General features: G+C 36.5%; 1 protein-coding gene across 13 annotated transcripts in view; it reads right to left on the bottom strand.

The window, feature by feature from the left end:
- Positions 1-12,599, bottom strand: part of MFF (mitochondrial fission factor) — a 29,140-nt gene that overhangs the window by 1,958 nt on the left and 14,583 nt on the right. For 5 of the 13 annotated variants that reach the window (XM_019657079.1, XM_019657082.1, XM_019657083.1 and 2 more), the window contains 4 exons: positions 9,571-9,729; positions 6,163-6,195; positions 4,502-4,561; positions 1,410-1,491 (listed from right to left, as the gene is read on the bottom strand). In XM_019657079.1, coding sequence (XP_019512624.1) covers positions 1,410-1,491; positions 4,502-4,561; positions 6,163-6,195; positions 9,571-9,729 — 334 coding nt within the window. The remainder of the gene's footprint in view (positions 1-1,409; positions 1,492-4,501; positions 4,562-6,162; positions 6,196-9,570; positions 9,730-12,599) is intronic. The other 8 variants (XM_019657081.1, XM_019657085.1, XM_019657087.1 and 5 more) reach the window with 4 other exon arrangements.

Below are 12,599 nucleotides of genomic sequence, written 5' to 3'. Positions count from 1 at the left end.
AATAAAAATGCTTAAAGATGACCTTTTCCCTCTATTCAAAGTAGGGGAAAACAGTTTATTCGATCCCATGGGATACTATGTTCTTACACTACCGATCCTATTTTATTGTCAATGAGAAAAACGGCATTGCTCTGAGTCATTAAAATAGTTCTATCTGGGCATACTTGAGAAGTAGCAACCAAGGCAGCCTTTTAATATCTCCCTGACAGTGGAAAACATTTTGCATCTTGAACCTAAGTGACCCATGATGATCTGTTCATCACTCGACTAAATGGACTCCAGACTGCCGAATTCCCAAATTGGCAGCAAAGAAAGCTGCAGGAGTAGCTTCTACTGCTGCCAGGGTCACAAATATGAATTCTGTACAATATTCTTGTGATTCGAGTTTTGTTACTGATCTAAGAAATTCATTGTTTCCCAACTGGCTTTCTACTTCTTTTAAGGTTTCACAGCACTGTGGGACTTGTTTATAATTACTGCAGCTTTGTCCTCTACTATTCACCCTCTAAGTTAAGGATTAAATGAATGTTGTTAAAACACTACATCTCAAATTATATTTTCAGAAAAAACAAGGTTGTTGCTATAATTGTGAGTTCAATGGTAAATACCAAAGAAACCCCTTTCTTCAATAGGCAAAGTATAAATAAATATATGAAAATATGTAAGAACGTACAATATAGCCTCCACTTGTTTTGATAAATGAGACTAAAAATGAAAAAGTAGTATTTGCTTCATATTATCCCTTTATTATATTAAATCTTTAAAATAATATTCTGATTTACTCTTATGCTGGAATATTTAGTTTTTGGATCTTTTCTTAGAAATACTTTATTTTCATTCATTTCCCCTCCATGTTCATTGGCATAGAAATAATGAGAACATCAAATATGCCTTTTCCACATGTGTGCATGTCTGAGTGATTCTAGAAGCTGTGAGTACCTATTAAAAACATACACATGCAACTGTAGTTCTAAGTAGAACTCGGTATAGAACAGGAGAAACAGCTGTCTAAAGACCCTATGCAAACTGACAGCAGTGTCCAAAACGGGGTTTTCAAACACAGTAACACAGGTCCCAAAGCGACGGCTCTACATTTCAAAATGCCAAGTGAGGAATTTATGGCTTTACTGGTTTGCTAAAATGTCAAGATTCTCTGTTACTGGCCAGGATTACATCAATTCATTCTGGTAATACTGTTTTATGCTGATCAAAACATGTAAATGGTGGTTTAATATGTATCTTTAATCAAAATGGGAAAAATCGATTATGGTTTCATAAATAGCTTGATAGATAAACTATTTCAATTCATGAGCTCCACAGAAGAGAAAATGATAAGATGCTAGAAACCATCACCTTAAGCATTACATGATGATCACTTAGGGTTACGTCTTATTTGGTTCATTAAATACCTGCCGTCTGAGTGAAGCTGCATCCACCGCGGTCATGTCATCTGCAGTCCCTTCAACTGTGTCTGCATTTGCAATGCCATACCTAGCCCACAGAAAGAAAAATACAACTTAATATTAGACTAGAACTAAGGGTTCCTGGCAAGTCACGCAATGTGTTGTGAGACGCTCAAAGGATTGTTCAAAAGACTGGTAATTAACAATCTGAATCACTAAAATATTTTACAATCTGAATAAAGAAATGAAAAGAGAAAAGCTTAAGAGAACAACTACCTTCAATATTGGGAAAGTGTCCTGAAACTTTGAGAATGAGAAGAAAACCCTGACTTAAGATATAAATAAGGAGACGCTTTTCAACTCAGAGGGACAATGCAAAGAGAAAAGCTTAAGAGAACAACTACCTTCAATATTGGGAAAGTGTCCTGAAACTTTGAGAATGAGAAGAAAACCCTGACTTAAGATATAAATAAGGAGACACTTTTCAACTCAGAGGGACTGGCATTGTTAGAAAGGATCCCTGGCTGAAAAGAGTTGAGAGCTGCCCCTCTAGGGTAACAATACACAACCCTTACACACACCTATGTCCATGTGTGGTCCATACAAGTCCCTGCTGAGACTCACTGGCAGGGAACACTAACTCTAGCTAAAAAAAATAAGACTAACCATTTTTTATTTCCCCACCTCCTCTGCGTCTCATTGCTCTTTGCCATTTCTACTCTATACTTCTTATTTCCAATTATTTCCTCTATACTGCATCTCCCACAGAAGCAATTATAAAATCAACCGAAAACATCTTACCACTACATTCAGATCCAGAATTGGCTCGATAACAAATAATTAAGAGGCTGTGTATAAAATAACACTGAAAAGCCATTAAGACAAACTCCAAAGAAAGCATATTAAAAAGTACTTTTTGAATGTTCAAATGCAGTTACTTCTAAAAGGGCAGTGATTTTTAATAAAATGACAATAAACTTCTGAGAAACAAAAACACACAAATGCTATTCTTCCTCTTGCCTGGATTTCCACTTTTTAAATATATTTTAATTAACAGCTTTATTGAGATACAATTTACATACCCTACATTGCACTTCACATATTTCCATCCTTACTCTTTTAATCCTATATGGTTATTTCAGTAAAATGGCATATTAACTTTTCTGAGTGAACAGAATATAAAGAAATTGAATTTAAAAGTTATTTCTATGTAATCTAGAGAGAGTTGGCACATAGACCATATATTCTAACATGGTCAAGCAAGCCCCCATCATAAAAGGCACATTACCACATGAAGGGGGATGAAGAGAATTCTATTTTTCATCAGACATGTTAAAGACAATCTATTTGGAAAATCCTTTTGTTTCAAATACCTTTCAAAATAATCCAGAAATACTTTAATGATTCAGTGTCATCATTCTGAACACTGATGATAAATAAGTGTACAGGTTGTAGTTTCAATGGTAGGTGGAGTGCACTGACTCTGATCATCTAGAACCACCTCTAAATGTGCCTTTGATGGCTAAATTAACTTGCTTTCTTATTAGCTGCCCTTTTTTCATGGGAACAGGTTAAACATCTTGAACACTGAGAGAAACTGCATCAGTTACAGAAGAAAGCTGCTAAGTTAGCAGATGCTGGAACTATGGGCTTACAAACACCTGAATTAATTATTCTTTTGAACATTAAGACAGAATTATTAAACAATTAGTAGAAGAAAATAAAGTTGAAGATTCCTCTTCTCTACCCTTTATCCTCAAAATGAGAACCTTTTGATTTCCATGAGGTCACAATGAGATGGGTAACTGGAAAAAAAAATTAAACTTTACAAGCAAATGCTTCAAAGGTAAAGGACCTGAACTGAACATAGCAAATGAAGTATAACTGAAAGGATTGCTCAATTTCAATCTTGAATTAACCAAGGTTTTCAATATATGTGAAGGAAATCTTCATTTGCAAAGACATCTAAGGATATAGCAAAAATACTTTACCTATATAATTCAACTTAAAACAGACAAAAACATTACTTTACCACGTGTTTTAAACTAAAACCTGTATTTATAAGAACTAAAAACTGTAAGAAATGCTAAGTCAGTTCCCTGGATGAAAATACTTTCACAGAGAGGTAAAAGGATCATCGACTTACTAGAAACATACAAGGAAAGCCGACCATGGGTTGAGTTCACTGTGAAAAAAGACAAGCCAGCAGGGGGCCGGGCCCACTGGGGACACTCCAACTCCCCTCACCCGAATTCACGATTACCGAGAAACTGAGGCTTCCTTCTTTTCTTGCCTAAAAATAAATGCGCCAGCTTCCTCTCATCACGGAAATAATGCTGCCAATTGAAAATCTATTGCTATATTTCTGCTTGAAGTAAACAAAATTGGCTCTGAAAAAATTATGGTAATGTTATCTGTGCGTCTTCCCCCAGGAAGATGGAAAATGGAGAGGTGGGCACTTGAGAACCTGAAGTACTTGTGTGTGCCATTCTATCTGTCCTTGTGCATAACAGACACAAAATCACTCAGGATAAGCGGGAGTGAAAGTGAGAAAGGGGCAAAAACAAGAGAAAAGCTTACATGAACAGTTGACAAAAATTCTTAAAACTAAATTCCCTTTATAAACATTTAATTTCTCCAAACTGTCAATGCTGATTTCCCCAAATTTAAGATGACGGCTTACAGACAAGACAGCATATCTACACATTGAAAGTGACCTGACAGACAATTAACAACTAAAAAGGAAATGCTGGACAGAACCTCTGGCAACAACTAAAACGATGCACGTGAAACAAGATTTAAGATGATTTTTTCTGAGTTTTGGCATGATCTACTATAAGCTATTAAAACTGTGTTTAAATAAAATGTTCAGCCACATGATACTTGATCATCATGAAGCATTTCCCTCTGCCTCTCGTGGCCCAGTGTGGTGAGCGACTACTCCCTGTTCTCTCCGGAAAGCAGGACGCACCCACAGCGGCAAGCTGTAGGACGACTTCACGCCACCGTGGAAAGGCATGGCTACTCCATGCACGGCAGCCGCAAGATACAAACCCAGCCAGAGACTTACCCCAGCAACCACAAAGGCTCAAATTTACCTGACGCTGTCATGATGAGGGTTGGAGGTGGCGGCAGCAGACCCACCACGCAGCATGGGTCTAAGGCAGGTTTCGGCAGAAGCGCAAGACAGAGCCAGGAAACAGAGAGCAACACAATGAAAGCAAAAACAAGACAGGGAAATGTCAAATGGGGTTACATTGTATGTTTCAATACAATATATTTCAAATGCTTTCAGTCTCTTTGTCTCACATGTCCTCCATTTTATGATTTTCATAAATTTAACATTTTCAATGAGTTAAACAACAAAGGGAATCTATGCAACAAAATAGCACCAACATATAAGTTTTCAGGGGGTGGGGTGTTAAATTTTCATTTATGAAATTCAAGACAGAGGACAACTCTGTTTAGAGTATCATTTCTCTCTTCTAGTTGGAAAAAAGATCACCGCCAGCTTTCGAAGCATGTCGGGAAGTGCTCGGTAGCGCCTGCATGGTCATGGTTGCTCGTCTGCCATCCACAGCTCCATCTCGAAAGTGAACAAGTCCGTTCACATAACGCCCATTTCCTACGGCTGCTTCCTCCCCCCTCATTAATTTTGATGAGTGCCTGATAGCTTAGTGTAGCTGTGTCTCCCTCAAACCCTGAGCTCTCCAGAGAAACCTGCAGGCCTCCGTTCTGGAGCCGAGGAGGTCAGGGGACATGCTGAGGGACACACGGCAGAGCGCTGGCCAGTGGCGAGTGTCACCTTGAGACAACCAGGAGTGACATACAGGGCTGTGGGAAATGAAGACTACGGTGCGCTGGAAAACTTTGTGGGGATTTTCACTTAGTCTCAGTCCATGCTGTGTCCAGAGGACAATTTGTTCCTAACCTAGGTAAGCAGTAACCTTTTCCCCAATACATCTTACGTTTTTAAATCAGAAAACAACAGCCCCACAAGGTCACTGGTCAATTCCCCAAAAAGTAATCAGCAATATTTACTAAGCAGAGAAAGGAGGTTGAGGTATAGGACCCACCTAAGGATTTTAAGGATTATTACACTCTCCTTTGAATGTCTCATTCTCTAAGTATTGATCAGGTTTTGCCTGAGTTTAAATATCAAGTCAAACCTTAATTATATTGGGTTGTCGGAAGTCATGACGAATTTTTTTATGTTTTTCGTTGCAAAAATGATTGACTTTTCCAACAACCCAATAGTAAACATTTAATACCAAATGCAGCAATTTTTTTTTTTTTTTGGGGTAAGTTGGCACAGCTGTAGAATCTTGGCTATAACACAAATTGCTATTTTATGTCAATTCAATTTATTCAAGGAAATTTTCACGTTTGGCTTGTATGCTTCCTAAAGGCACTATTGGTGCTTAAACAAATTTCTGGAGCCTAGAGGATAAGAGATTCAGAGACTTTTGGGGGAGACATGTTAGAATTCTATTTTGTTGGTTAAAGAACGCTGAGAAATCATCCCATCCTACTAACACATTTATGATGTGGCATTAGGAAAACTGTTACTAGTTAACTATAATCTTACATTAAATTAACATGAAAATGTTTACCTAAATAAAGCCCATGCTATGTGTTACCTAAAGCTTTAAAAACAAAAAATTCACACTAATATGCTCAGCCGGATCTGCCACAGTCTACACATTCCACCACAGAGCTTTCCCTTTTATAATGCAGAGCCAGAAAATAATACAGTTACCTTTCACAACGCATTTCATTTTGTCTTCTTACACTGGCAATTGACACACATAATATAAAAGTAAATTAGACAGGCATTTGGCAAAGTCAGAAGCTTCATTCAAGTACCACTTTCTACCATAAGTATAATTTAAAACATTAAAAAAAATCTTTTCAAGTTTGATAATATGCTCAACAACATGTTTTGTAATTAAAATGGCAACAGGGACTGAGATCCAGGGATCTACAGGTTTCAGCGTTAACTTGTGTATTAAAATGTGACGTCACAGAATATGTGTTTCTTTGTTTAAAAATAAAAAGGAATCTGCTACAGTAAATAAAACAATTTAGTTGGGGGATCAGTAATTATACACATTTTTTAAAAAGACAAATTATAAATAACAATCACTGTTTCAAGTGCAACTTTGCATTTCTAGGTTTTCCAAATAAACTATTTATAAAGATACTTGCAAAAAATATAAAATTATTTACACATTGGTTTCTTATTCTATTCACTCAAAGCTAAACTGTATAATCAAGTCCCTTCTAAAACTAAAAATTAAGCTGCTAAACATGACTAATCTGTCAATATTTAAATAATGTTCTTACATATGAAGTAAGTCTCTTTTTAAAGGCGTGAATATTTTGCATTGGAGAATGAAGTATGGAGCTCCAGCAGATACTGGAAGATCTGGGCATTTCCTCACCAGCCAAGCACTAAACCATTCCAGCATTTTAAATCCAAAGAGCACATTTGGTGCTTGTCTCCGGTGTTTTGGTCAAGTTCTGATACATCAGTTTTCCAAATGCACAGCAATGACCTGTGTAAACTTTTCTAATGTGTCCCTACAATTTAACTTTGTCTTCACGTTGAGCTTGGTTTTAGATCATGTAAGTTCTCATAAGATGAGAAAATGAAAACATAATATATAAACCTTTCCACAGTGTCCCCTAAAGTGTAAACTAAAAATAGTTCTTATGTCAAGCAACTGTGAATCTGCATTATTTTATAACAAAGCAGGCAGAAGGTCGGCTTCTTCTCTCCCTGTCAAATAGTTCGAGCTTAATTTAGTTATCCCTAATGTGATGGCACAAGGCCAAAGATAAGATATTGCATTAGCGAAACAGCCAAGAGCAATCAAATAGAAAGGAAAAAAATGATATACACAGCAAGAAACATAAAAGCATTTAAAACTTTATAAGCAGTATTATTTTATAATCATGCAAGTAGACCATTATCCAAATTTCACATTCCTAGTTCTTACATCTGAAAAGTCATGTTAAACAGTTCTCATGATAGAAATAAACATTGACTTAGTACTTACGATTCTGATTAAATCTTGTTCAACATTTAGATTGCAAGAGATTTAAGTACAATGATAAAAACTCAAAACCCTTTCAATAATGAAAGTTCCAATAAGACTAATGAGAACCTAACCCTTTAGGCTCCAAGGTTAACTAATGGGGTGCATCCAGGAGCGAAGAATTATCAATACAACTACTTGATGATTTAAAAAAAATATATCTCATTTAAGTGAATAAGAAAAGATAATTCCTTCCCAGAAAAGGGATAAATACAAAGTAAATTTCACATTAGTAAGATTTCTGATTTTATACTTTTGAATTTGAGGCAAAATTTTTTCCCATTATGGAGAACAAAAATCCAACTACTTTTACAAGTCCCATATCGCTGCATTGAACTATGTATATGTAATTTTAATGTACTGGGGCTTCGTCATCTACCTATTATTTAATCTATATAGAATTTATAAATATCTCATTCAAATATTTTCACTGTAATAGCATTTGCTACGATATTGTATAATTCGACTGATAATCCGGTCTCTTCTAAGGACCTACTGTAATTAAAAAGTTCGAGAGGACGCCTGGTGAAGACTGAGTCTATTTTCAGGAGGGAGGAGCAAACAGGCCTTTGGAAATACTGGTTCTTAAGTGCCAGGTACTTTATATCCAGTATGTTTGGAAGGATCGTCCACCAGAGTAAATAAAGAATTTGAGGCCATTAACCCTGTATCGTAAATAAAGCTGGTGGTGCTAGTGGAAGATTCCTTACAAGAATCCAGAAAACTGGGTAATATTATTACTACCTGCCCCCCTTTAAACAGGTGAGGAAAATGAGACCCAGAGAAGCTAAGCAACTTGCCCACAGCCACCATGCTATTTGGTGGGGTGGATCAAGACTGAACCTGAACAACCCCTGAATCCATGCACTTTCTTCTGAACCACGCTGCTTCGTACAGGCTCCAAATACTCTAACACAGTCCTGGAAGCTTCAAAGAGCATAAAAGGGACTCGAAACCCTTGGGAAGGGGCAGGTATACATTTATAAAAATTCCCATGCCATGGGCTTTCCTTTGGAGGCTCGTTCTAGGTCAGCTCGAAGTCCTTGGGCCCAGTTGTATCTCCTAGTTAACCCTGGGAAGGCTTAGAAACACCAATGGAGCAGGACGGACAAGGGCTCATGAAGTGCGGTGAAAACACCTGGGCCGTGTAAGGCTAAAAAGCACTCAACAAGAAAGTCTGTTCAGAGCAGGCCATGAGACAATCAGTTCCTAAGGTAACGAAGGTTTATCAGGAGAGCCCGCCGAATTCATGGGTATTCTTCAAAATGCAAAAATTTAATAGTCTAATAAAATGATTATGAAACTCCAAGACTTACTCAGAGAGTTACTAGATAAAATATTTGCAGCTGAAATGAAACTGACTGTACTTTCCCCATCCTATGCCAAAAAACTTCCCAGCTTTCATTTTTGAAAACATTATATAGTAATGAAGCAAGGACAAAAAGTATTTGAAGTAATGGCAAACCATTTATTTATATGAACAAGTCTAAATATACTACTAATGATTTTACTTGATGTTCTGAAGTGAGATAAGTTATCAATACTGAAAAATATCAGTATTATCAAAAAGATAATAGCACATGGGGTTTTCAATACAGGCCTAGAAATCCCTAGTTAAGAGGAGTGAAAAAAAAGTCCTGGTAGCTACACTAACAACACTTCTCAAATCTGCTTCATTAATCCAACCATGTTAGTATCATAAATGATGAAATTAAAAGACTTACTAAAGAAAATTAGTATGTTTCAGTTCAACATCCCACACGCAATCCAAGTGTCCCTCTGCATATCCCAAAATGGAATCAAATAGTTACAGCAGGTCAACAAAGCCTTTGAAAAAAATCATTATACTGACTATTCTCCCTGACTGAAGACAAACTAACAGAATCTTGTGAAATGTGAATTTTGGACAATAATTTCAAATTAAAAGAAAGCAAAGCAAACCATTTTAAACCATTGCATCTTAGAAAGAGACAAAGGTGCAAACATAAAAGGAAGACACCACAGGCCACTAAAAGGAGCCAAAAAATATGCAATAAAGCTGGCAAGAGTCTCTGATGGCCAGTCACCTGCGATTTTCATCTAGCACATCCAAGATCTGCTGGTAAGCCCTACGAGTAGAGGACTGGATAAGCGACAAAATGCCACGAGCAGAGGAAAGATTAGCTCCATCTTCAGGTAGCATATGGGGAGGACAGACCCGAACCTGTTGTGGCGACGGTGTCACACTGTTTACACAAGCACAGTAAATGAAGAAAAAAAAAAAACACTCAAGTCAGATTTTTATAAAACTTCAGCTGAGCAGTTTCCCCACTTGTCTTTTCAGAATTACCTTCATTTTTGACCCCCTTTCCCACCCCCTTCACTTTCCCCTAGGAAAACAGTCAATCCAAATAAGTTAATATATTGTTTTAAAAGACCAGCTACAATGCAGCATCTGTAATTATGTAGCCTTAGACATAAAATTAAACAGACTATGAAAGAACAGCTTTGAAGAGGGAAGAGAACTACAGCAATGAGTGTGTCCAACCCCTAGCTTTGGAGGAGCAGCATTCTTCACTTGGTGTATATGTGCCAATTCAGTACACCAAACCTCTCACAAACAAACTGCACTGCAGCTTATGGATGGACAGGAGAATATGAGGAAGTTCTCATATATGGGTGTCAAAGTTTAAACACGAATCCAAAGTGATCCCATGAAAATGCCATTTCAAATACTTTACAAAGAAAATGAAGCAAGCTAAATTTATGATGAGTAAATTTAAAGATGAGTTCAAGTTTCAGAAAGCTGTAACAAAAGTATTTTGATTTCTGAATTATATTAAAAGCATATGATGTCTAACTAAAAGACTAGACATAAAACTACTCCCAATTCTGTGAACACAGTGAAGGAAGGCAAAGATATCTTTTAAATTACCCAGACGGATGGTAACCAGCCATTTCTGGGCCTCTCAGTGACAGTAATCTTACATTGTTTCACGTCTGGGCTGAGAGTCACTATTTCTTTGGCTCCGCGGCCAGTGCTTCTTAAAGCTGAACACATTTGAATGGAGCAATTTTAGTTCTAACCTAAACTCTTTAGATTGGTGTCAGCACAATCATCTGGTTGAGGTATTTAACTGATACATGGACTTGGCATCTGGTTTGTTACAATAAGAGGTTTTGTTATAAAAGGACTAGACTCTGGGATGCCAGCTCAGCACTTTTTCTCAAAGTCAGGGCAAAACACCTTAGACTAAACCTCATCCTTGTGTATTACACCCAAAAGAATGAAAGTGGAGCAGACAGTGAACAACTGAAAAGAGAAAATCTTTTATTTTGATGTATAATCTTTTCTAAGTTAACATGTATTTGTTTGAGAACCACAAAATAAACGGGTCAATTTTTGAAAGGACAGCTGTCATCTAATATTATTCTCAGAGTCCCAGAAAATCAAAATCAAAATCTTCTCCACAATTTTGTGAATAAGTGAATGTCTTCGTGAGCCAAAGTGAGAAGTACAATAAATACGAAAATCATGTTTTTCAAAGATGACTTAGAAGATCTAAGCCAAATCTTGGCCTACTGAGAAATTAATCTGTCAGACTGAGTCGCCATAGGAATTAGGCCTAACAGTGTCAAGATAAATACAAATTTTAAGAGGCAGGCTAATGGACAGTTACCCTAACTATCCATTCAGAGGCCAGGAATCTTCTGGTATGTACATAAGCCAACTTATCAACTGAGCCATCGTATTTGACAAAACCCATACTGGGCATCCAAGAAGAGTAACAAAACAGTATATATGTACACAAAGTCCAGTACGAGTCTTGCACTCAGAATTCCCTTTAGGTGGCACAGGAAAAACCTGAAGCTCTTGCTCTTTGCAAGAAACCAGACTGAATTCACGTTAGAAAAGTGTCAGAAGAGGCAGGAATAAAAATGGACAGTTCTGTGTCAACATAAACAAACAATACATCCCTCATTCTTCTTGACAGAGCTGCCAACATACCTGGCAAAATTTACTTAAGCAAGTTTTAATAGACAAATGAGTGTACTATCTATTGATATAATTCAAGTTTTTGTCTTCGTATTTTGGTGCTTAAATTGAACACTCCTGCATATCACTGTATATTAGTAAGTAAATTAGCCACATATCGATGTATTAAAATCTACAATGATCCATATTTAAAACAATTTTATAACGTCAATAAACTAAAGCCAAATCCATGAAAAAAGTTTGATAGATTTTTGCCCATTAAAAATTAAAAGGAAAGAAGACTTACTTCCTTTGAGAGAAACAAGTTTGTCAGAAAAAGCAACAGGAATTGTTTAAGTTCTAAAAGTACAAGTATTTCCTGCCTCTGTACAGGAAATCAGGTGCATTTATAAAGTAGTCAAGCATAAACTAATTTCAAATTAACTGCTAAGAATTCTTAAGCCAAAATGTACAGAAAGTTAAGTCTATGAGGTCTCTTCCAATTCTAAGATTCTATGATACAATATTGAAATATGGTAATAAATGGGGAAAAAACTTACATGATCCTCAATTGTAACTTAAAAATATTTATGTAGAAAGATAAAAGACAAAATTAAGTCTTTATCAATACTAGCCAAGATATTTATTTCATCAAAGACAAACACAAAAACATATTTGGATTGCCAATGGTGTCTCAAAAGAAATTAAACTTTCAAAGATTAGGAAGAAATTTTAACTTTTTATTAATTTATATGGCCATCCTTCATAAATAACAAAAACAGAATAGGAAGTAGTTTTGAAACTGATGACAACTTTGTGCACTTTGTGTCCAGGTTAAATGCCCTTGGTTAACACTTGTTTCCATCTACAAATGAATTAAATGATTAAATCATAACATGACCAAAATGACCCTAACTAGAAGTGTAAATACTTTAACAACTTTTTTAAAGCTTCAAGCAGTCTTGTAAGTCTTGTTACAAATAAACAAATTGAAGAACAAAAAAAGAAGAAGCCCGATTTTAGCAATCAGTCTGATGCTAGCTGGAATGGCTACCACTGACTGGCATCAACTGTGAGGGCAACAGTGAGTGCTTTTATAGTTGAGTTGGATCTCGGTCCACTCAGCCACCCAACCAAGGT

The sequence above is a fragment of the Hipposideros armiger genome, unplaced genomic scaffold, assembly GCF_001890085.2.
Source record: "Hipposideros armiger isolate ML-2016 unplaced genomic scaffold, ASM189008v1 scaffold_273, whole genome shotgun sequence".
Taxonomy (NCBI): Eukaryota; Metazoa; Chordata; class Mammalia; order Chiroptera; family Hipposideridae; genus Hipposideros; species Hipposideros armiger.
This window is presented reverse-complemented; position numbering and strand designations above follow the sequence as displayed.